This window comes from Sorex fumeus, unplaced genomic scaffold, assembly GCF_029834395.1.
Source record: "Sorex fumeus unplaced genomic scaffold, SorFum_2.1 ptg000061l, whole genome shotgun sequence".
NCBI lineage: Eukaryota > Metazoa > Chordata > Mammalia > Eulipotyphla > Soricidae > Sorex > Sorex fumeus.
The window spans coordinates 30,288,470-30,314,722 of NW_026606118.1; the positions used below are offsets into that span (position 1 = coordinate 30,288,470).

General features: G+C 38.3%; 1 protein-coding gene across 1 annotated transcript in view; it reads left to right on the forward strand.

Annotated features, from left to right (window-relative positions):
- AHI1 (Abelson helper integration site 1) overlaps positions 1–26,253 on the forward strand; it is a 231,328-nt gene that overhangs the window by 170,571 nt on the left and 34,504 nt on the right. Inside the window, exon 22 of the mRNA XM_056126207.1 lies at positions 3,239–3,339. Within this exon, the coding sequence (XP_055982182.1) occupies positions 3,239–3,339 (101 nt within the window). The remainder of the gene's footprint in view (positions 1–3,238; positions 3,340–26,253) is intronic.

The window sequence follows — 26,253 nt, forward strand, 5'->3', positions numbered from 1 at the left end:
TTGTCCAAGATTTTATCATTTTTCTACCCTTTACTCGCTTTGTAGTTTTTGCCTGTGTTTCATTCTCAAGGTGCAAGAAAAGGTGGAGGAGACACTGGAGAGCCTGTACATTCTGAGATTGAAGTATTTGGACAGAGATCTGCGCCTGTAGCTGCGAACCTTCTTCAGCCCCTCTTCCCTGCCAACTGCTGCATACACACCATTATTTCACCTCCTCTCCTGCCACTCTCTGGCCCACAGGCACATTAAGACCCTCGAGGCCCCCAACTCATCTTGTTTTCCTTTCTAAACTTCTGCCATAGCTTTTACCTGCTAAATTGTAGTGGATCATTTTATTCTCACATAAATCATCCCTAATTTGTGGGCAGAAAAAAAAATATGAGCTGGAGAAATACTATTATGAACCTCTGAAAGTTGTAGTCGTACAACTGGGCCTTAAGAGGTGAAAGCAGAAGCAACATAGAGAGCCCAAAATTAAAGGGTGAGAAGAATAGAGAGTTGTGCTTCAGAAGACTTCTTTCTGTCAGAAATTAACCTGATAATGTGGTAGGAAAGGCTTAATACTGGCAATGGACTGTGGGGCAGGGGGAACTGCACAGACTTCTGACTCTACCCTGACAGTTTCATCCTACATAATGAATCTGAGACCTATCATTTCTAATCTTCTAGAAAGACTAAAATAATATAGCCTTTTGGGGGGATGGGAGATGGAGATGGCCTCCCAAGCAGCACTTGAAAGGTCGTGGATGCCACTCCAAGCAATACTTGGCCAGTCAGACTGAACGGCTACTTGCTTAGACCCAAAGATGGACCCACAAGAGCCACACCTGAAAGGACTTGGTGTTCTACAGAACATCTGGCAGTGCTTTGGGGGCTTTGTCACACTGGGAATCATACTCATGAAGTCATGCGCCCATGACTCCTGAGTTATCTCTCCAGCTCCTCAGAATCACTCTTGATTTTAAATGTTTTAAATGTTAGTTTAGTCACTTGGCAAAACTCTCCTTGTTAAGTTTATTTTTTTTTTTGCAGAGCAATCATTTTAAAGAACAGATGGTTTAAGTTTTTCTCTGAAATACCAGTTAATTCGAATTATAGATGAACTAACATACTTCTGACTCTAAGCTAGGTTCTGCAGTTTCAGAGAAAACTAAATGAAAACAAGGGAGAAGAGGAATTTCTTCTATGAATTTCCAAATATCAAGTGAAAACCAGGTCTTGATAACATTGTTTCTCTGGGACTGAGAGAGAGAGAGAGAGAGTTCAGCAGTGGGTAGGGCAGTTTTTTGGCATGCAGTTGACCCTAGTGTGATCCCAATACCACATATGACCCCTGAACCACAGCAGAAGCGAGTGAAAGGTAAGCCATGACCACAGCTAGACCCCCAAACTGAAAACAAAGTAAGAGCCTGTCTGTACTTTAGGGCTGCTCCAGGCTCCCAGGCCAAGGTGTCTCTGTTTCACTGTGGTTCCACTTGCCAGCTGGCCTCCACATGCAGTCAACTCCCTTCAAAAGTGCACTAAGCTGGGGCTGGAGCGATAGCACAGCTGGTAGGGCATTTGCCTTGCAAGCAGCCAGCATGGCCGACCCGAGTTCGATTCTTCTGCCCCTCTCGGAGAGAGTATCTTGCCCACACGGCAAAGCCTGGCAAGCTACCTGTGACAAGCTACCAGTGACACATTCGATATGCCAAACACAGTAACAATTGTCACAATGGAGACGTTAGTGGGTCCGCTGGAGCAAATCGATGAACAACGGGAGAACAGTGAAAGTGACAGTGAGCAATTGTAGATGCTTGCTCTAGAGTAGATTAGAAATCCAGTAAAATCTTTTTTTTTTTTTCATATAATTGAAGAGACTTCTAAAGCATACTGTAGTGTGGTTGGTAGCTACAGGAGGAAATTAATTCCATTTCTCAAGTCATGACTATTCTTTAAATGCCATAATTCTTATTGTAGCTCAGAATAGTTGATATATTTGTAGTCTCAGTCTCTACTTGCTGAAAAAGTCTTGTAAAGGGAAGAACAAATTAAAAAACTTCTCAGAACTGAGAAGATAACAGTTGAATTCTCACTTCATCGGGGGTTGCCTTTCTTTCCCTTTTATTCTACTTTTTACTTGAATTTAACAAAAACTTTCCCATTTTTCAAAGGAAAGCAAAAATCACTGTCAGCAGCATGCTCCACTCTAAAAATAGTAGGAGAAATTGCCCTTTATCTTTATCAGAAGCTATTTATGCAAAGCAAATGATCTAAGGGAGTATATATATGAAGAAAATCTCTTCCAACTGTTTTATTGAATGCCATGTCCTCTAAGAGAACAACACAGTAAAAGAAGTTTGTGCCTCATTATTCTAAAGGAATTATTTCCTTTGTATCTTAAACCACTGGAAAGAAAAATATGATCAGCTTCCCTTAATCACATCTAACATCCTTTCCAGTAAGAGATAAAGAAACCCGGTAATAAAATCAACCCAAATGCAAAGCCAATTAATATATCTGATCATCTTAGATTTTTATCAGGCATATTTCAATTCAGAGTTGCCCAAATCATTTAGCCAAAATAGATTTTCTTTTTCAACTTTTTAATTCAGCATAATTTTTTAGTTCAGCGCTGTGTATAGATTATATAGATTATAATCTTAGACTCAGCATAGGAAATGGAGACTCTATCTGGTATAGTCCTTGCCCTGTGCTTACTGATTTCATACAGCCTTTCTAAATTATATTTTCTCCACACCTCCGCCTGTTCACATCCTACCCATTCTTCAGACCTACTACATTTTAGCTTTATTATCTTTCAAATAATGTCTTATTTTCTTGCAAACATACCTGTCTCTGACCCAATTGTAAGCTCCTGGAGAATGCAAACTCTGACTTTCTTCACATCTGCTCCCACAGTACCTAGGAGATAACTTGCATGTCTCTTAGGTTCCTGGGAAATATGGATGATATAAAATTAAATTAATATCCACATGATCACATAGTGAATTAAATGCCCCTCATCCATTTCTAAAATCATACTTGTCAAAATGTCTACTCATAAGTTGTACTTTTTTTTTTACTACTGTGCAAGACTACACATTATCTCAACAAGTTCAGTTCAGTTAATTGGATACCTGGGATGTGTGTGTTCACTTCTGTAGTTTTGTTCCTATCCTATCCAGTGTTGGCCCTCCCCTCCCCATGGAAGAGGGTTCCTTGATTTAATTACAGAAATTTTTTTTTCCCCTTTCAGCACTATATCAAGAACTGCCTCCAGAGATAAAGGATCGATCCTCACTTTCAACACCCAAGACAAAAAACAAAATAGAAAAAGCTTTCTTAGCTTCTCCAAAGGTAAATATTTTCAAGAATATGTAGTATATATTGATTTTTACTTTGAATTTATTCCTTATAGAGAAATATTACTTTATTTTTCATACTTAATATCCTTCATTGTTTTTATTTTTATCTCATGATGATATTGGCAACAACATTATGTATCATGCAAGGCAAATATTGTAATGACCATTTCCCAGATAAGGAAACTGAGGAGGCCCAGAGAGATTAAATTTATGCCCCATTCATAGCTGAAGTAATGAACAAAGACCCCAAGTACAACTTGAGACTTTAGGATGCTATTTTATTCTACACTGTGTCTGTATCTGTGGTCCTGACACTAATTATCATAGGTGAGGGTTACACATTTATGCCAGAAGTTACTAGAATAGTGTTCTACACACTCATGCCAAAGATTACTAGAATAATGTTCTATCTTCCAGGAGAAGTCCATTTGCCTACTAGTAATTTTAAGTATTTCAATTTTAAGGCACAGAAAGATATGGTAGGTGGGGCACTTGTGTTGCTTGCAGCTGATTCAGGTTTGATCCCTCGCACCACAGGGTTCCCTGGGCCCCCCGTTTGATCCCTAGCACCACAGGGTTCCCTGGGCCCCCCCACCCCTGAAGGGATAATCTCTGAGGACAGAGCCAGGACTGCCAGGACTAAGTCCTGAGTACCACAGAGTGTAACTCAAAAACAAAATTAATTTTAAAGTTTAAAAGTAATTGAGGTATAATATTAGGGAAATGTTCTATTTTGCACTCTTGTACCATCAGATCCCTCAGAAATATCAGTCAATAGTCTTCTGATACTTGAGTACTTCAGTAAAGAAGCTAATAAGCACAGTGTCCTCACATAACAACTTTTATTATTCTGACATCAGCTCTTAGACCAAATAATGTTGCTTTTCTTTTTTTTTCTTGAAAATACCACATCATAATTAAGTGTTCTAACAGTTAGACCTGTCATGTCTCATTTGCTCATCCAGCTAGTAGTGAGTGCTAATTTTCATGATGAGCATTTTAATATTCACCACAGAAGGGAGATTGAATAGGTAAAACTCGCCCTTGAGGAATTTCAGGCTAACAGATGAGATACCTGCAAGAGGCAATTGCAAGAGACTGTGAAGGAACAAATAAATAAATCTGCCCTGGGGAAGTCCAAGAAAAGTTCCAGAATATGTCATTCTAGAAGTGGGGCTTGAGCATGAAACAGTGTGTACTCGGTAGATAGCTGATCTCAGCATAACACTTTCCAACAGAAGAAATAATGGAAAAGGTATGGTGTAGTCTGGGAACATAAGTTTTAATGAGAAAGGATCCAGGTCAAGGAGAGTGTACTGGACTGAACTAGATCTACTTATATAAGCAGATCTCCTGGAGGAGATAATCCTGGGCTTGACAAATACAGATTTGCATGTTAAAAGTATCATTCTACACCTTACAGGAAGCAATGACCAAATAAAAAGATAATCTGTGGAGTGGTAAAGGGCTATCATCTAAGACATATAAAGCACTGATAGAACTTTACAAGAAAGAAAAAATTTAGTCCCACCAGAAATTGGGGAGAAGAGATGAGCAGAAACTTCTTCACAGAATACATACAAATGGCCAAAAGACATATGAAAAAAAACGCTCTGCATTTCCTGATGATAATTAATCATCAGGGAAATGCAAGTAAAAACAACATTGAGATAAAACACCACAGAGACTGGCACACATCAAAAAGAACAAGAACAACCAGTGTTGCTATGGCTTAAGGGAAAAAGGTTATTCACTGCTGGTAGGAATGTCACCTTGTCTAGCCTCTCTGGAAAACAATGTGGACATTTCTCAAAATACTAAGATTTGAGCTCCCATTTGCCCCAGTAATTCTAATTTTTGAAATATATCCCCCAAGGAACCAAAAACAATGTAGAAAAGACATCTGCACTCTTCTGTTCATTGCAGCACTATTCGCAATAGCCAAAATTCAGAAAGAGCCCAAATGCCCAAGAACAGATAATTAGATAAACAAATCTATGGTACATATGCATAATGTATTATTTGGCCATAAGAAAAGGTGAAATCTTGCAATTTACTGCTATGTTGAATGGGTGGATCTAGAGAGTAATATGCTGAGTAAAGTTAGAGGGAGAGAGATAGACACAGAATGAGCTCCTTCACCTGCATAATATAAAGTTGGGGAAGAACAAATGCCCAAACACAATAGAAACAAATAACATGAGAACTAATCTTCAGTAGGGAACTTGCCACTTTGGGTGCTGTGGGGGGGTAGGACAGGTAAGAGAACACTGCAACAGTGGGGAAGGGAAGGGTTCTGAAGGAGGACGGGGTGCTAATTGGTGGTAAAATAGTAATTAAAACAGCATGGTACCGGGCTAGAAAGAGATCTGCAGACCAATGGAACAGAGTTGAATATTCTGTCACAGACCCCCAAATATATGACCACTTAATCTTTGACAAAGGAGCAAGAAATATGAAGTGGAACAAGAAAAACCTCTTGAACAAGTGGTGCTAGTAAAACTGGATAGCTACATGCAAAAAAAATGAACTCTGAACTCTGTCTAATGCCAGGCACAAAAGTTAGATCAAAGTGGATTAAAGACCTCAATATCAGACATGAATCCATAAGGTACAGAGAGGAAAATGTAGGCAGAACTCTCCACGACACTGAAGCTAAAAGCATCTTTAAGGATGAAACAGCACTGACCATGCAAGTGGAAGCAAACATAAACAAATGGGACTACATCAAACTAAGAAGCTTCTGCACTTCAAAAGAAACAGTGACCAAAATACAGAAAGAGCCCACAGAATGGGAAAGAATATTTACCCAATACCCATCTGATAAGGGATTAATATCCAGGATATACAAGACACTAGTAGAATTGTACAAGAAAAAAACCTCCAACCCCATCAAATAAAGGGGGAGAAGAAATGAACAGAAGTTTCCTCAAAAAAGAAATACAAATGGCCAAAAGGCACATGAAAAAGTACTCCACATTGCTAGCCATCAGGGAGACGCAAATCAAAACAACAATGAGATATCATCTCATACCACAGAGACTGGCACACATTAAAAAAACAAAAACTACCAGTGCTGGCGTGGATGTGGAGAAAAAGGGAAGTTCTTTCACAGTTGATGTAAATGACCACTAGTCCAGTCTTTCTGGAAAACAATATGGACAGTCCTTCAAAAACTAGAAATTGAGCTTTCATATGACCCCGCAATACCAATTCTGGGAATATATCCCAAGGATGCAAAAAAGCACAGTAGAAATGACATCTTTACCTATATGTTCATTGCAACACTGTTCACAATAGCCAAAATCTGGAAACAACCCAAGTGCCCTAGAACAGATGACTGGTTAAAGAAACTTTGGTACATCTACACAATGGAATACTACACAGCTGTCAGGAGAGATAAAGTCATGAACTTTGCTTATAAATGGATAGACATGGAGTATCATGCTAAGTGAAATGAGTCAGAAAAAAAGGGACAGACATAGAAGGACTGCACTCATTTGTGGAGTACAATACAACATAACATGAAGCTGACTCCTAAAGATAGTAGATACATGGGACAGAAAGATTACTTCATAGCTGGAAGCCTGCCTCATGAGCAAAGGGGAGAAGATAGCTTGAATAGAGAAGGGATCACTAAGAAAATGATGGCTTGAGGAACCAGTCAGGATGGGAGATGTGTGCTGAAAGTAGAGAAAGGACCAAAAATGATAACCTCTCAGTGTCTGTACTGCAAACCATAATGCTTAAAAGTGGAGAGAGAGTATCGGGAATATTGTCTGCCATGGAGTTAGGGGGAGGGTGGAAAAAGAGAGGTATACTGGGGATATTGGTGGTGGGGAATGTGCACTGGTGGAGGGAAAGGTGTTTGATTATTGTGTGATTGTAACCCAAACATGAAAGCTTGTAACTATCTCAGAGTGATTCAATAAAATTATATATATATATATATTAAGCATGAAACTCTGTCAGTAACAGTTAATGAAAACTGCAGCACCTAAAATTTATAATTCAAGTAAAGTGCATGTCATAGGAGCAACTAGCTGTTGGATGGTGGCTGGGGATGTGGTGGTAATTGGGGACATTGGTAGAGAGCAGTGGACACTGGTGAAGAGATTGGTGCTGCTGGAACATTGTATGCCTGACACCCAAGCATGAACAACTTTGTAATTCATAGTGACTAAAAAAATTAAAAATAAACATCATTCTAGTGGCAACCTACAGAATGAATTTGAGGTAGTTAAGACTTAGAACAGAGAAATTAGTTAGGAATCCATTGAACTAGAATATAAAAAAAAATGAATTTCTGAGATTGGAGTGAGACGGTCATAAGGTATACTTGAAAGTTTTATGCTTGATTGGATGTCATTAGTGAAGTTGGAATCTGAGATTGTGTTTATTCAATCGAGTGGATAGTGGTCCAGCAGAAATAATACAAAAATTAGGAAGATTTGGGACACATAAATAAAAGAAATGGCAGAGAGTAGCTGTGAAAGGTTCAGTTTTAGTTATTATTTGTTAGAACTGTCTATAGTTCTCTCAGATACAAATGGTCACCAGGACCAGTCTAACAGAACTGTGCTTTTCAAAGGAAGGGGAAGGGGACACAGAGACAGTGGTATAAGGAAGTGGACTTCTCTGGTGGAGTGTATGGTGGTGAATCATTGTGTGATTATTATTATTATTATGTTTGAACACCTATCATGGACAGTATCATAATGCCTCTGTCACTGTCACTGTCCTCCCATTGTTCATTGATTTGCTGAATCGGGTCCAGTAACATTGTGAGACCTGTTACTTTGTTTGACATATCAAATAGATCACAGGTAGCTTGCCAGGCTTTGCCGTGAGGGCGAGATAGTTCAGCAGCTTGCCGGGCTCTCTGAGAGGGGCGGAGGAATTGAACTCGGGTCGGCCACATCAGCCGCATGCAAGGCAAACGCCCTACCTGCTATGCTATCGCTCCAGCCCATAATGCCTCAAAAATAAATAATAAAATGTATTTATTTCACAGAAAAAAAAAGTTACTGGGAAGCCAGAAATGGAGGATTGGAATTTAAGAGAAGATGGGACTTCAAAATAAAATAGTAAGGAGTTGATATAGTCACTGAATTTTCATAGAGTGAAGTTTGCAATGACAGAGATAGCACCCAGAATGTTATAGGATTCTGAGGGAAGGTGGCCAGGGTCACAATACAAGGAAGCCACTAGTATTTAGGGAACTGATGAATAAAGGTGGACAGGAGGGGAGGGATGAAGAAAGAATAGTTGAGTGATGGAAAAAAAAAACAGAAAAAAATAAACAACCCTAGAATCCATTAGAGAAGAGAAGCTTAAGGAGAGAGTAGCCAGTGGTATCAGAAACAGCCTTTGTCTAAGCATTTGCTAGCTAAGGGGCCTTGGGACCTTTTATCTACTATTACGGACTGGTTTTAATGTGACATGATATAAAGAAGAGAATGGGCATTAGCATGTGAACTCAGGGACATATTTCCCAGAGCTTTACAATGAAAAAAAGAAGTGATAATTAGGGACTTGGTTCCAATAATAGCTTTTTGAATACTGTAATAATACATAAAAATATATATATATATATATACTAAGGAGGCAAAACCAAATAATAGATTCAGGTGGAAAGCAAATATAACACACATGGATCTTAGAGGAAGCAGGGTTTTATTGGAAATATAGATTGATAGAATAGTCCAGCTTTAGAGCAGTGCTTCTCAAATTTTTCCACTTGCAACCCCATTTGCCTGAGAAATTTTTTGATGACTGGGTATTATATAAAATGGATATACAAAGTAAACATTTACTAATAAGTCATAAAGAAGTTTATTTTAAAACAAATTTTTAAGTTTTTAGTGAACTCACATTCCATTACACAACCCAATATGGCTTATAATCCACAGTTTCAAAAGCTTTTGGTTCTTAACTGACCAGGGTTCTTCTTCCCAGAAGACATTTTGCAGTGTCTGGAGAGATTTTTGATTGTCTCAACTTCAAGGAAGGGGGTACACTGGCATCTAAAACTGGAGATCATAGATTTTTATAAACATTGTAGAAGGTTCAATATCATCTCACTCAACAAAGGTGTTGCAGGAGAAATGTAGGCAGAAATGTAGACAGTAATAAGCTTAGATTAGTACCTCCTGGGGTCAGAGAGGTAGAACAGTGGGTAAGGCACTTGCCTTGCCTACCAATGTTCCATCTCTGGCACCCGAAGTGGTTCCCTGAGCTCACCAGGAATAATCCTTGAGTGCAGAGCCAGAAGTATGCCCTGATCTTTGCCAAGTATGACCTTTAAAAAAATGAGGTTGATAGAGTAGTTGTCTATAAATTAAGGATGTCTCAATTATCTATTTTTTTCTGAGCAGAAAGAATTATTTACATCAAATAAGAAGATTGGAGGAAAAGTGGCCATTATAATCCCACAAGACTAGGAGAAATAAGCACTCCTATTTCTGCGTCCCTATTGGGACTCCTATTTCTTACATCCCTATTGGGATGTAAGAAAAAATCCCTGAGTCTGAGAATCAGACTGCCTTAAAAGCATAAGTAGCAAATTATGTACTTGGACTTATTTTCTTCAGTTCTCAGTATCAAGGACACAGCCATGTAGAAGGCAGATTTGATTTGATACATGCTTTGAGTTGTATGTTTAAGAGAGCACAAGAAGTTAAGAGAATTAGTAGTTTAACAAGAGAATCATTTAAAAGTGTCTCACCATGGCAGATCAGTGAGATTGGAAAGATTGTAGAATCAGGACTTGCTGGCTTAGAAGCAAAGGAGCAATCAGCCACTCTCGCCAGATGGAAGCAGAGTACACTGTGGTATGGAGAGCCAGAAACATTTGTTTATGTGGTGTGTCAGATATGGGCAGCTCAAGGTCACAGCAAATTCAGAATGTGTACATGAGCAGAAATGAAATTGGAGGCTGTGTTATTAAAATTGACCTGGTGAAGGAGCTATAACTATGACCCAAATTATAGGACAAGGATTTTCTTAGACATTAAAATCCCACGACAACAGCGAGTTTTAAGATATAGGGGATACTGATAAAATCCTCAAGACCTTCATTCTTTATTAGAGCAAATGTCTCAATCATAATGATGCTTGTACCCATTTCCACAAATGAATGATTTGGTCTGGACTGAGGTTTCAGTATTGGTAGATTTCAAAGTTTTAGGGAACCCCTTGAAAAAGATAGTACTGCCAACCATACAGCTTGTCTCTGCCCAGCTCAGCAAAGGTCCCTGAGAACTGAGACTAGTTGCAGTGTCACATTGAGGGCTCTGGAATGAACTTAGGAATGCCATTTTTGTCCTCCAGATCAGGAGGGAAGTCCACCCCCAAACGTGGCTTTGCTCTGCAGCCACGCATTTCTTCACTGCGTAACACACATAAATATACAAAGACACCCTAACTGTAGGGATCTAAACACATAGCAGCACACAAGAAACAACTCCAAACTGCAGAGATCACAATACTAAAGCAACGCAGAAACCCATGAGGCTTAGAGTGAAGACAGTAGCCCAAGAAACAGTGGAATGTACCACCAATAAAATACAAGAGGATATGATGGCAGAAATGAGGAAAATACAAATGAAAATACAAGCAGAAATGACAGGTCTGAAAGACCTAGTAGGTGAAATGAAAAACTCACTGGAAGGCCCCAGCAACAGGATAACAGCTGCTGAGGACAGAATCAGTGAGCTCCAAGATTAGGTATAGATTTTAAAGCTTTCCAGATGATTTTAACATGCACCCAATACTGAGAACCATTTTGTTAGAGTGACCACAGGGCTTAAATGTAACAGCTGCAAAGATAGAGGGTATTATAATCAGGTATCGAGACTCATAAGAAAGAGTGCTTTGAAAGCATAATATCCTAGAATCAGTGACGGAGAACTAAGAGGAGGCCACTGCATTAACTCCGGGTTCCATGGTTCAAAGGGTATGTGGGTAATGTGAATAAAATATATTAGTATATTAAAAGATTGGCAGTGCATATAACAATCGCCAATTGCTACCTATGTTATCCTTTGCTTGGAACTCAGTACCAGGTTTAGGAATTTAAGAAGACTATAATGTAAATTTTAAAACACAATGGCATTTAATACAAGGAAAGCATTTATAACATTAGCTCAGTAATTGTTCTGACAACTAACAGTATTTGTAGTCTATATCAACAACTGAATGAGATGCTATGACAGAAATAGCTCTTTACTTAGAGTGCCTTACTGATTTCCCTGACTATGGATCATTCTGACCTGTGAAATAGGTGTTTACTAAACCCCCACTTCTATGTGTTTCTCCTAACAGACTTGAATAATTCTGCCTTCATGAGAAAATCAAAGGACTAGTATCAGCACCTGACTGGTTACTTGGGAAGTTGGCTTCTACCACAAGCTTTCCCAGTACTCCTGTGTTCCTGTTGATTGAGAAATCCCCTATGTGCTTCCAACAAACCTCTCAGTTCTCACCGCCTGTGGCACTCCTCTGCTTAGAACTCACTGCCTCCATTTCAGTTTAGGCTGTAGTTGATTTCTTTAATTTCAATGTCTTTTTCCTCTCACAGCTGATTCCCATGCTTTAATTATACATTTGCCACCATGTCCTAATAGACTAATTCTTCAAATACAGGCTTAGCCCTCCAATAATATGTATTTATGCAAAGTAAAACATTTAAAAACATAACAGAGGCAAAGTGAGAAAGTTGCCGAAGAATCCATTTGGGCAAAAGAGCAAGGAAGTTCTTAAGGAGGCGATGGAACTGCGTTATGTTAGAAGTTTAAAAGGCCTGAATTTCTTTTGCTAAGTAACATGATTTAGCTGCACCCCTATGTTAAAGCATATATATAATATTCTAACATAGGTAATATTATATATATAATATATAATAATAAAATATATAAATGTGGTTTTCCTCTTAGGAACGTGCCACTAATATATTTAGACAATGTTAGACTTCCCTGTGGGGAGAGGTGTAAAGATTGATCTACATTTATGTAAAAAGAAGCACTGATGAGATGTTGGGTGTTCAGAAAGGCAAGAACACACTCTGAGTCATGATGGCAACAGCCAGCCCTGAGAAACCCTGAAATGGGCTTCCTTAGCACCTGGCAGAGCTGCACGTCTTCAGTTTACTTCCTGTATCAGAGTATATATGGTTTGATTTTATCAAGCTCTTGCCTTATAAACTCACCACAAATTCTATCTGATGTTCTTTTTTCCATGTGCAAGTTTTATTTTTATAGTCATATATAAGATATGTTTTTAAGAGAATTAAAAGTATCCTTATAAGTAACTAGAGTGTGGAAGATGTAGGTGTCCTAAGTTCATAAAACTATAGAATTGGTGATGACGTGCAAGGTAAGGGATCTTAGAAATCATCCCTGGAGATTTATAGATAAGGAAATCATGCATCAGGAAAGTTAAAAAGATGCATTCAGAAAGGCTTTCCTTGGTAGGAACTTGCCCTCTAAAGTCTCAGATGCCCCATGAGACTACCTTTTCCCTTTTTCTCAACCATCTAGTCAGTGACTCAGACATCTGGAACATGCTCAGCTTTTTGGTTTTGCACCACTCTGGTTTCTGACATCCCTGTTTTATACTTACCCTTTTTCATGTCGAAGTCTTTGGAATTGTTTTCTCCATACTTTTGAAGGAATCAGGAAAGAAATCCTAGTGGCTTTCTTTCTTTTTAAAATCACTTCTATTCAAACCATAGGCTAAGAAGTAAAACTATACCTTTAATAGCTTGGCAGCTGTTAATCTTATAAGTTCTTCCAAGTGGAACACACCTGTTCTCTTGCTCACTGTGCCAGGGACCACTGCAGGCAGAGAGGATGGAGCTTGAATTAGTTATTCTTCATGATAGGCCAGAGAGTCCCTATACAAATCGGTAATTACCTATACACACGGCATCCAGAGTAAGAGATTTGTTTTTTCACACCTTTTCCAGAACGTTTTTATGACTTGCTATAAATTTACATAAGGTTTGTTTTAGTTTGGGTTTTGTTTTTGCTTTTGTTTTTGCTAACATACTCACCAGTATCAATTATTTAAGGGAGGAGAAAAATCGCTAAAGTTTCTATTTTTATATCTTTATCATTTTATATTCTACTACCAAAGTAATACATGCTTATAGTTTCAAAAATTAGGTAACCTGGACTGGAGCAATAGTACAGTGGGGAAGGCATTTGCCTTGCATGCAGTCAACCCAGGTCTGATCCCTGGCATCCCATATGGTCCCCCAAGTCTGCCAGGAGTAATTTCTGATTATAGAGCCAGGAGTAACCCCTGACTATCACTGGGTATGACTCAAAAAAGCCAAAAAAAATAAGTTAACTAGTAAGGAATAGTGTAAAGTCTTAGCATAGATAAGTGTTGGGTTTTTTTAATAGTTGCAAGGTACTTATATGGGCAGACACAGTGTTTCTTGTCAGTTTCTTGAATTCCCAGTTGTTTTCATATCTGAAAATTCTTTTATCTTAATTTTTTCTCTGTTTTTATTTGGGGGCCATACCCAGCTGGTGGGCTCAGAGCTCACTCCTGGCAGGGCTTAGATGACTCTATGTGGTGCTTAGAGGACCAGACACAGTGCTAGAGTTTGAACCTGGGGAAGCTGTGTGTAAGGCAAGAATGTACTTATGCTTTCTCTCTGGACCCTGATTCTTTTTTATAATAAAAAACTAAAATTAGAAAAGTACCCTTATCTTTTATAAATATTTCATTATTTACAGTCAAGCTATTTTTGATAAAAACTAGATATAGTATGTATGGTTCATATAAGTATAGGAATATTATAATATTTCTGTGAATGTAGAGAATTTACTGTGATGTTTATCCTGTGTCTTTATCCAAAAACTCATCAAAAAAGTTAGTCATGTTGGCGTTCTAAGATAATTATAAAGCATTTGTTATAGCTGACCTCTTCAAGTAAGAATACTTTAATCATGTTTAGTATTTTCTGAGGCATCTAGTCTGTGAGAGCAGGCTGGCTTAATTAGAATTATCTTAACTAAAGTGTTGTTGAGTTAAGGAAAAGATACTCTCTTGCCTAGTCTAAAACAAAAATATACAATCCCAAAACATTAGATAATTCCACATTAGTTACTCTTCATTCATTCAAATATATGGTCACACACATGCACAAAAATATAAAATTTTCTAATTTTAAAGTTAAGTCAAATGTTAATAAAATAGAAGACAGTAATGTACATTAATATCATGTGTTTTTTTAGTCTGTAAAATATCCATTTTCACTTTCTTCATCCCAAAAGTAGATATTTTATTAAAATATAGATTTATTTTATCCTGTATCATTATTTTCAAACAGTACGTTAACCAAAAAAATTTCTCATTTACTCTTTATAACTGGATTTTTTTTACTCATTTACTCCTTGTACTAAATTTTTCTTAATCATGAGAATACTGTAATATTATTACTGTATTAAGTCCATCAGCAACTTATGCTAGACAGTGGCTATTGTTTTGAATGATAAAATCATATTTTCAAATATCCCACAGTTAATGTATGCTAAATTAATAAAAAGTCAGTCATGCTACTTTTGCACCCTTCATAGTAAATCTACATCTCTAAAATGCTAACTTTCTAATATATGATACTTAAGATAAAAAATAATTTATGCTTTTTATGCTTGAACTTGTTTTAAAACTTCAGATCAATTTGGAATTTTCCTTTTTCTTTCTGTTTTTCTTTTTGTTTTGTTTTTTCTTTTTGTTTTTTTTTTTTTTGAGAAAGGGGAGGAAGAGAGATAGAAGACACACACAGAGAGAGAGAGAGAGAGAGAGAGAGAGATACAGTTAAAAAAGAACATAGACTTTTCCAGAGTGGAGAGAGAGCCCTAGTGTATATTCCAGCATTAGATATGAGAGTCCAAATCTCAACAGGGTAGATACAGGCAACAGATGTGCTCGGATGCCACATGTGTTCAGCAGCCTGTGTGTACAGGCACAAGGCAGCACGTGGGCTCGGGCTGCATATGAACATGGGATTTTCTTTCATTAACTTTAGACCTCAAAATTGAATGAATAAATTAAAACTAAATTACTTGGAATCCTAATACAGAGTCACAAAAACAGACTACACTGATATATATTTCATTTTGCCTTATAAATTTTTCAATAACAAATATTCTGAGGAAAAATATTAATTTAAACAATGTTTAAAAAAGGTAAAAAGGTAAAGGCCCTCCCGTTGATCGTCGATTTGCTCGAGCGGGCCCAGTAACGTCTCCATTGGAGACTTTGTTGTTACTGTGTCTGGCATATCGAATACTCTCGGTAGCTTGCCGGGCTCTCCGAGAGGGGCGGAGGAATCGAACTCGGGTCGGCCATGTTGGCCGCTTGTAAGGCAAACGCCCTACCCGCTGTGCTAACAATGTTTAAATTGAACACATTCTTAAAATGTCTTTGTATTCCCCAGCAAAGAAAGTATTACCCCAGTGACGTGGCATGTGAGTCTCCTTACACCCGTAGAAACAACCCACAACAATCAGGTCCCTAAATATTAGACATAGAACCTCCGATATAGTTCTTACTCTGAAAGAAAGTGGAAGAGTTTCTTAGACTGGTGATCAGATTTGCTGTTTATTCATTTCTTACTTCTTACCCCTCTCTTACTGCTGTCTCTTTCACTGTGCAGCTTTAGTTCTTAATATATAGTGCAGTTCCTCTCCTTGTTTCCAGAGCCCTCTTACCCTCAATGGTGAGACCCCAATAAAACGGCTTACCATCTTAGCTTATATGACATAGGGTCTGGACAAAAGGACTGTGATAGAATACCCCTTTCTCTACACCTTAAAACTAAGTTGAGGGATGTCATTTCCTTGATGTCTTCCTAAATCCCCTTAAAATTTACACAGAGTAGCACAGAGGCAAGTGGTTTTCCAGTTGAGTTTTCAAGCCCTGGCCTCTACCTTGACTCATTTTCTTATACAGTGTGGATTTTCCTTGAAAATGTGATTTAGATAAAAATATGAATTCTCAATAGATATTCGTGTTTTTTTCCAGTGAACCATTGTTAAGTATTCATGGGACCTTTCTTTATGACTCTGAGAAAGCAAATACAGATTTTGATCTTTCAGCGATAGTTATGTACTGTGCCAGACCATGTTCCACTTGCCCAGGACTTTCTTTGACTGTGGCTCTGAGAGTTTTTCGATAGAATAGCATGGCATTTGATCTTCATGATGATATTTTCAAAGCGTACATCCTGTAATAATCTATACAGATCTAAAATATAAAGATGTTATTGGGAGAATTTCCCACCAATGATTTCTACCCAGAATTTGCCCTTTAGATAGTGACAGAATTATTATCAGTACCCTCTCTTCTGACTTGAGCAAGTAGCATGACTTTTTAGTTCTCTGTTGCCCGAACTTTGTGAACTTGGAATCTCTGGGATTTGTCAGCATTGGCATTGTTGGAATTTGAGGTTAGGTTATTCCTTATTGGAAGGGAATATGTTATACATTGTAGGGTAGAAGCAGTGCCTCCCCCAGCTATGACAAAAACTCTCTTCCAGAGGTCAGCCCCTGTTTGATCTCCAGCATTGTATATGGCCCCTCCCAGCACTGCCAGCAGTCAACCCTGAGCACAGAGTCAGGGATATCTTATATATAAATACACACACACACACACACACACACACACACCACAAAAAAAATTTACATTACCAAATTTCCCATAGGAGTTAAAATCACTCTTCATCCCACCCCAATTTAGAACTACTCTATTTTAATAGGAAAATACCTAGTATATGTTGCTTTATTTCTATTTTCTTTAAATTTTTATGCCTTTAAGATTTTTACATGAAGCATGTTAGCCCAGGTGTTATCTTTTCCTTGCAGCAGCTCTATTCCTTGCTACTCCATGTAGTTCCCCTCCTTGTTTCTGGAGCCCTGTTACCTTCAGTGGTGAGACCCCAATAGACTTCTTAGCGTATTATCTTATGTGGCCTGGAGTATGAACCAGTGCTTATGAAAGAGACTCTGATGGAATAATCCTTACTCTGCACCACAAAACTAAGTTGAGGAATGTCAATGTTTTGCTTCAATATTTTCCATTACTTGCAAGTATGTAAGTAGTTTAAAATAACAGCTTCACATAAACATATGTCCAGCTATGTGAACATCAGTACTAATGAATAACATGTTCTAACTAAATTTACATATCTGTTGATTATTTCTTAATTTGTTTGCTTAAGAATTTCACTCATGATAATCTTTGTATAAATCATGGAAATTTGTGCTGTTTTCCTGTTGTTATTAGACTTCAACTAATATGGTCATTAATTTTCACATGCTTCTCCTTTAAACAGAAAAAAGGAACACCTTTTTTATTTAAATGATTTATTTATCCAACCCAATCTCAGAGAGCCCGGCAAGCTACCAAGAGTATCCCCGCCCACACAGCAGAGCCTGGAAGGCTATCGTGGCATACTCAATATGCCAAAAACAATAACAATGATGGTCCTCATTCCCCTGATCCTGAAAGAGCCCCCAATATGCCATTGGGCTATACTAGCACATGACAGGGATGAATGGAGACGTTACTGGCACCCGCTCAAGCAAATTGATGAACAACGGGGTAATAGTGATAGTGATAGTGATAGTGGTTTATCCAACCAAAACATGCATACAATCTTTCAGCACAGTAGAAGATAATTTTTTGTCACTCTTCACTGAAAGTTTTGTGTAAATTTTTTTTTACCTCTAGTACGCCTCCACATTACTATTACTGCTTACACAAAGGAAATAGAATATTTGATAGAACTCCAAAGATAGACATCTCATTGTGAGAAAATGTTCTATATCCATATCATGCTAGCTCACAAATCACTGACCAGAAAGTACTATTGTTCCCAAGATTGCTTTAGAAAGACATGCCAGGGCCGATTCATGAAGAACAGGTGTTACCTTATTGTGAACTCACTGCCATGTACTACACAGTTTATTACAAGTTGAATAGTTTGCTATTTTGGGGGGAGGAATGAAGGGGGGGTTGGGTTTTGTTTTGTTTTTTTGTTTTTGTTTTTTGGTTCACAGGGCATACTCCTGGCTTAGGGATCATTCCTGGTGTTACTTTGGGGTATGCTTGGGGATCAAATCCTGGTCAGCCACCTGCAGAACAAAATCACTACCTGCTACGCTATTCTGTGACCCTGACCAGTCTATTTATGAGCCACATATTTTATTGCAACTTTTATAATTACTCTACATACAGTGTATGACATTTTAACTTTTGAGCTTATAAATAGATCACAATCATGATCACGACCATCCTGTTGTTTGTTGATTGCCTCGAGCAGGCCCCAGTAACGTCTCCTTCATCCTAGCCCTGAGATTTTTTTTAAAAATGCCATATTCAAGGCTCTTTCAGGGTTAGGAGAATGAGACCCATCATTGTTACTGGTATTTGGCATATTGGGTATGCCATGGGGAGTTTGCCAGACTCTGCCATGTGGGCAGGTTACATTCGGTAGCCTGCCATTTTGTCCAAAGCAAGAATGAGATAATAAGATGTCGCTTCCAGGAGCTGAGTTTTATAGTCTCTGGGTCTTGGCCGTTGATGGGATTACACAGCACCAGGGGGTCAGTTAGTGGGTGTGACCCCTGCCTACTGGAATATGGAGGATCTGGGTGGAGGATGCTCACTTCGCATAAATAGATGCATTATAAATATTAAGGAATTACACATAGGGAATATAAATATAAATATTTTAAAGAGGCAAAGACCAAATTTAAAAGCGAAAGAAACAAACAAATTGTTTAAAATTTTATTTTATAGGGGCTGGAGCAATAGAACAACAGGTAGGGTGTTTTCCTTGCACACGGCCAACCTGGGTTCAATTCCCAGCATCCCATATGGTCTCCCCTGAGCACCACCAGGGTAATTCCTGAGTGCAGAGCCAGGAGTAACCCCTGTGCATCGCCAGGTGTGACCCAAAAAGCAAAAAAAAAAAATTTTATTTTATACTTGGATCTCATTATAGTAATAATCATGTCTTACCTGTCATTTAATAATACTTTTAAAGTAATTCTGTGTTAATATAATTTGGAGTTTACGTAGAGTAGGTAAGGCCTCCTTATGTAAATTTTCCCTTACACTTTATATAAGCACTGTGGTTTACAAAGTTGTTCATGATGATTTGTTACAAACATTCAGTACTCTAACACCAATCACACCACCATTACACTTTCCCTCCACCAGTCTCCAGTTTTCCTAAACCACCCCTTAAGCTTGCCCCCATAGCAGGCCCTCAATAATTCATTTTATATTGATTGATATCAATAATTTTCTAGTAGAATGATCAGAAATGTTTTGTTAGAAGGAAGTTAGTGAAAATTGTTGTATCTCACCATGGAGCCAGTAAGTACTCTATTTAAGAGATTACTGGATGTTGTTATAGGTTAAACTTTCTGTGTTTGTTTTCTTAACCAAGATTGGTTGCCTTCTACATTACATCCCATCCTAGTATGCTACTGCTGCTTTATCAGTGTTGTAGAGTTTGAGATGTTGCTCCAGAATTTTTAACGGGGTGGTACAGTTGGACTTAAATTTTTGCCTGGATGGCAGCTTTAGGGTATGTGGATGACAGTTCGGCTTCCAGAAGTATAGGAAGTTGTAGAGATAGGGTCAGTAGCATTTTTCAACAGATTAATTTCTAGGGGAGGCTTGGTCCTGAGGCAGTAGGGTCCAGCCAGGGGTATGGTGGCGATTTTGGAGTGTGGGAGCAATCTGCTGCTGAGGCTCTGTTTGGGCAGCCAGCCCAGAGCCTGGCCTGCTCTGGGGTGCCCCAGATGATTCAGCCATACGCAGTGTCCAGAAAAGTCTTCTGTGACTTGTTGGTCTCTTGAGATTTATTTCTGGGTCTCTGGATCATGGCCAGTAGATGAGCTTATGTGGCACCGGAGGTGGTTCGTGGCCATGACTCTTCTTCCATAGTCTTAGAGTGTTTATTTTTTCTCTTTTTACATATATCAGTACCTTACTCTGTGCTGTTTTTTCTTATGTTGTCCTCAATAAATTAAGAGCCTTAGAGCCACTTATCTATATTTGGTTAATATTTCTTGGGGAGGCTGGAAGGGGAGGACCAAAATCCTTGATGATATGGTTAGTAGAAACTAAGATTCAAACCAGAAAAAAAGAAAAAGAAGGCAAGAAACACAGAATAGAAGACAGAACTCTCATGGGTATTGACTTGTAAGCTGTACTTCCTAAATCAGACCTACACTCACAAATCAAGGATAAGTCTTAAAATCTTCTACTCCTACAAACTTTTGATCTATTCCATAGTAATTATTCTCAAACTATTAGACTTATAAACTACTTAGATATATACAAAAAAGTAATGGTTCTCAGATCCTACTCCAAGTTCGCCAATCTTTGGGCCATACTCTTTTACTCTAAAAGTTTCCTTTGTAAATGCTAATAAATTTGCTAGAAAATCATCTTATATCTCATTGGAGGAATAATCTTTCTCCTTCTTACCTCTTGATCTTTCAATATCAACTTCCATTTAACTTGACTCTCTAGTAATCTACATAACTAAATAAAGCCAGTATGAATCAGCTGTTTATTCATCATTTTTCTCACCCTGCCACCAAAATTACCGCAACAAAACTTTACAAAGGAGACTTTCAGAAAATGATTCCTAGTAAATGATTATGATTTGATTGAGATAGTTCCTAAAGCTATATGAGAGTAAGGTAGGAGAATGTAGTTACTTAAGATATTAAAATTTTACTCTGGTAATCTATTCTCATTATTTACAGAAGCTCTGGTCTACAAATTATTGTGGAATGGAAAATTAATAAATATTCAACCTAAAGGAAGTAGACAGTTAGGTTCCTATGAATCTGTAGTCCTGAAATTTTCATCGCCCACTGAAACTACCTTATTTTATGTGTTTCTTTTAGATTGTTGTAGCATTAAAATTGAAACCACACTTAATAGCATCAACTTGTATCAGAAGAAATTTAATTAGCACATATGTTGTATCTCTTAAGTAAGACTCCTCAGCTTTTTGGGCTTAGTAACGCTAGAGAGCACTTCTTGTCCTTAACCATTTTGAATAGCAAAATTTCCAACAGAAAGCATAAAATGAGAAAATGCTCCATAGAAGACAACAGATGGACACTTGTTATTAGAAAAGAGATGAAACAGCAAGACAGAATATCAGAACATGCAGAGAAGCATTAGGTGTTTTTATTGTTCAACCTCAGTGGGAACATGTACATCGAGCAGTGCAGACTTTTCACCAGGCCTGTGACATGTACACATCATCAAATGACTGTTAAAGTGCTACAAGTATTGATTTGGGCATTACAGTAGTTTTTAGTAAGTAAACAAAGAAGAACACGTAAATAATAAGGCTGACACTGTTTTATTAAAAGTAAATAATTGTTTCATAAGACTTGTACATCTTTGTAGTAAAAATAGGCAGGCAAAGAACATTGGGTCAGAAAGAAAAGTTTAACCCTGCTGTTTCTCCTTGTATGACACTGCATGTATTTCTTTTTATTTTTCTCTTTCTCTTTTTATGGAAATATAGAAGGATTAAATTCTCCTTAAATGCTAGCATTGTGTTTGTTCAAAATTGAATTCCCAGCACCATGTAGGCATTCAGTAGATGTTAATAAATGAAGAAAGGACCCAATCGAAAAATAGGAGCAATGGTACTGAGGTATTGATTAATAATCTACAAAATCATGCCTGACCCCTTCAGAAGCCATATAAGTGATGGTTCAGCTGCACACAGAATGCACACAAGTGACAAAGAAATACTTTATACTAGTCTATAGAGATGGTATAGGGGTTAAGGCACTTGCTTTCCATGCAGCCAACACACTTGTTGTCAGCATCTCATACGCCCTAAGCACTACTGGCAGTTTATGTCCCAAAATTGTCTGGTCTCCATTAGTCTCACCAGCTTCCTTCTCTGACTTCCCATCACTTGGAAAAAGCTAAGTTTAGAAAGAAAAAAAAAGTAAATAACCCAGAGAGCTTTCAGGTTTTCAGAGATTTAGAATAACCTAAAGTTGGTTTGAAAATTTTCATATAAAAATAATTTGCATGAAAAAAATTACAAAAGAGGAGGTACATTCTCTTGTTTTTTTAACCTTTTCGGTTGTCAGCAATCAGTTTTTTGCTCTTCTTAAACCATGTTACCTAGATATCAGGAAATAAATGCATGGATGCAGCAATTGTTTTGAAGTTTGGATCATGTGACTTCTTTTTTGGTATCTTGTTGACATGATTTGGTTTAGGGGCCACAGCCAGAGATGCTCCAGGGCTACTCCAGAGTCTCTGTCAGGGGTCAGTCCCAGTGGTGCTTAGGGCATATGAGATGCTGAGATCAAGTGTGTTGGCTGCATGCAAAGCAAGTGCCTTAACCCCTATACCACCTCTATAGACTAGTATAAAGTATTTTTTTTGTCACTTGATCACTTGACTTCCCGTTAATCACCGATTTGCTCGACCAGGTGCCAGTAACATCTCCATTTATCCCTGTTGCATCCTAGTGTAGCTCAATGGCATCTGTTCATTCTAGGAACACGAAGAGCCTCAAACCGATCGTTTAGGTCTTGACGAAGAAGTCTGACCGTCTGATAGGTGGGTGGCCACGCGGTCTTTTAACATGCCGTGGAATCCAGTCAGTAACGACTCTAGTCCAGCGGTTGTCTCCAAATCTCATTACGTGTCCAGCCCATCTGATTTTCAACACCTTGGTGAACCAGACAGCGTCCCTGATTCTTGACCGTCGATGGAGGTCGGAACTCCAGATTCTTTCTCTAATTTGAGTGAAGCGTGATACTCCAAGCACAGCTCTTTCAGTTCCTCTTTTGAAGACCTGAATAGCATTCTCATCCTGTTTTTGTAGGGCTGAGGTCTCTGAGGCGTATGTTAATGCAGGAAGAACAGTGGAACCAAAGAGATGTGCCCAGAGCCGGAGGTTCTTCGTCCTCTTAGCTATTTCTTTGATGCTCTTTAAGGCATTCCAAGCTGCTCTCTTCCTCCTGCGCAACTCAGGTGCCAGGTCATTCGTCATGTTGACTTCTCGACCTAGGTACACATAACTGTTGCATTCGGAGATGTTTGTCCCATTGAGAGTGAAGGGAACGTCAGGAACGAGACTGTTTCTCATAAACATTGTCTTCGTGAGATTCAGCTGGAATCCGACGTTTCCACACTCATGGTCAAAGTTGCCAGCATTTGTTCCGCTTGGCTAATGTTTGGTGTTATTAGAATGATGTCATCAGCAAAGTGAAGGTGGTGTAGTTGCCGACCATCTATCTTCACTCCCATTCCTTCTCATTCCAGTTGTCGCATGATGTTCTCGAGGGTGGCACTGAAGTGTTTCGGTAAAATGGTATCACCCTGCCGAACCCCTCTCTTGACATCAGTGATTACTTCTTTGTAGAATGGTCAGATCCTGGTAGTGAATCCGTAATACAGCTCACGGAGGATCCTCATATAATGAGTTTGAATGCCCTGATTGGCTCAGGCTTCAATAACTGCTTCTGTTTCAACAGAATCAAAGGCCTTCTTTAAATCAATGAACGTTAGACAGAGCAGCATCTTGAACTCCTGAGAAACCTCAATGAGCTTGGTTATCGTGTGGATATGGTCAATTGTGCTGAATCCTTTTTGAAAACTGGCTTGCTCAGCATGGTTGTTCTTCATCTGATGTTTTTCCAGTCCTATTCAGGATGACTCAAATGAACAGCTTGTAGATGACAGACAATAGGCAGATTGGGCGATAGTTGCCAGTGTCATGAATGTCTCCCTTCTTGTGCAGTAGTACAGTCCTGCTGGTTTTCCACTGGGATGGAACCTTGCATTCAGATAGATAGCATGTGAAGAGTCAACCCAGCGTATTGATGAGTACTGATGGCAGGTTCTTCAGGTGTTCAGGTCTGACCTTGTCTGGGCCAGGTGCTGTTCTTTGTATGTTCTATAAAATACCTGATTATGTTTTTTCTTTATCAAGCGCTTCATGCATTACTCCTTATTCCTTTCCCAGTGATCAGTTCGTTTTTCAGTTTCACTGATGTGTATTTTTCACCTAAGTATTATACTTTTTTACATGCAGTTCTAATGCCCCAGTATATCTTCTTACCACTTAGTTTCCTTAAAGAACTAACTCACCCAGTTCTTACTACGTGCTGTCAGTTTCCCTCTTTATAGTTTTCACTCACATGCTTAGTTTTGTTATTTAATTTAAATTATTTTATTTTAGTAACATTATTTTTACTCAGTAATGACTATAAAGTTCTCCATGATTCATCATAAAAACATTTAGCTGGCCTACTACGTGGTTAGTAGGGAATACAAGAAGCATTCAATGTATGTTAAATGAGCAAATAAAAATTTCAAAGGTGGTAGAGGCGTGAATATGGAAAAAATTGAGTATTATCAGAATATAGGAGACAAAGTGATCCAGAACATTAATGGACCCCAAACACAAGGTCAGACATGAAAAAGTAACAGCAATTCTATCTTTAATAACTGAAAGCAACTAGAGAAGGAGGCTAAACTTACAGATAGAGTAAGGAGGCAAATTTGAGAAAATTCATGTTGACTACCTTCTTTGCAAGAAATTGTGAAGACAAAGTCAACTTGGAGTAAGAGGCTAAGAGTTTAAGAAACATGGACATTTTTTTGTTGTCAGGCACTGTAAAGAGTGGGTGGGAAGTCAACCAGGAAAAACAAAAACATGAAATAAGACTTCAGACCTCAAGAAGACTGGTGATTGCAACTGTCACACCAACAGCAACACTAATATGTGTGACTTTATATAATATATATAAAATCCCAGAGTAGTAATGAGAAAAATACAAGTGGTTTATCCCCGGTTGGTAAAACAACTGTGTTATGTATCAAAACCCCACCACCACCAAAGAAAATAGTATATACTCAACAATTCTAAGTCAACACTACTTGTCTCTACTTTTTCTCTTAATTTTTCTAGCTCTCCTCTTACTTTCCTATTTCTCTCTTTTCCTTATGCAAGCCTTCACAACAGTCCATGCTGTCTTCTCTGAGTTTTTTCTATCAGCATTTTTTTGCATGCCCTATTTCTTTTATTCTCATAGTTTGAGACTGGAACAATAGCACAGTGGAAGGGTATTTGCCTTGCATGTGGCCAACCTGGCCAACCATGGTTTGATTCCTGCGCCCCTCTTGGAGAGCCCAGCAAGCTACAGAGAGTATCTCCCCCTCACATCAAAGCCTGGCAAACTACCCATGATGTATTTTATATGCCAAACACAGTAACAACAAGTCTCACAATGGTGACGTTACTGGGCCCGCATGAGTAAATCAATGAACAATGGAGGACAGTGACAGTGGCAGGGACAGTTTCCATTTCAGATACTGCTTTGGTATTTATCAAATTCAACATTCATATCTCTGGTTCCTAAGTATATTTATGACTGCCTATTGGAACTGTCTGAGTAGATATTCTGTAAGCTCTAATATGATTTGTCCAAACCCAAATTCATTTTTTGAAACCTAAGTTTTCTTCTTTTCTCTAATCTTACCTTTAAGATTTTCTCTCTCAAAAGAGTATGCAGACATTTAACCATATCAGCATAATAGCTTTAGTATTTTTGATGTAATTAGAGAAGGAGAGAAATGGCCCCTGGGTTATGCTTAAGGAGACAAGAAAGCTTTCCTAAGGAATGGATTTATAAGTGATTTTAAGCAGGAAGATGGGTATTCATAAAGCATAGTGGATCACTATATCATGGCTAAAGTTTAGGATCACTTGATCACTTGACTCATCCATTTGTTCGAGCAGGCGCCAGTAACATTTCATTCGTCCCTGTCGCGTGCTAGTGTAGCCCAATGGCGTCTGCTCGCTCCAGGA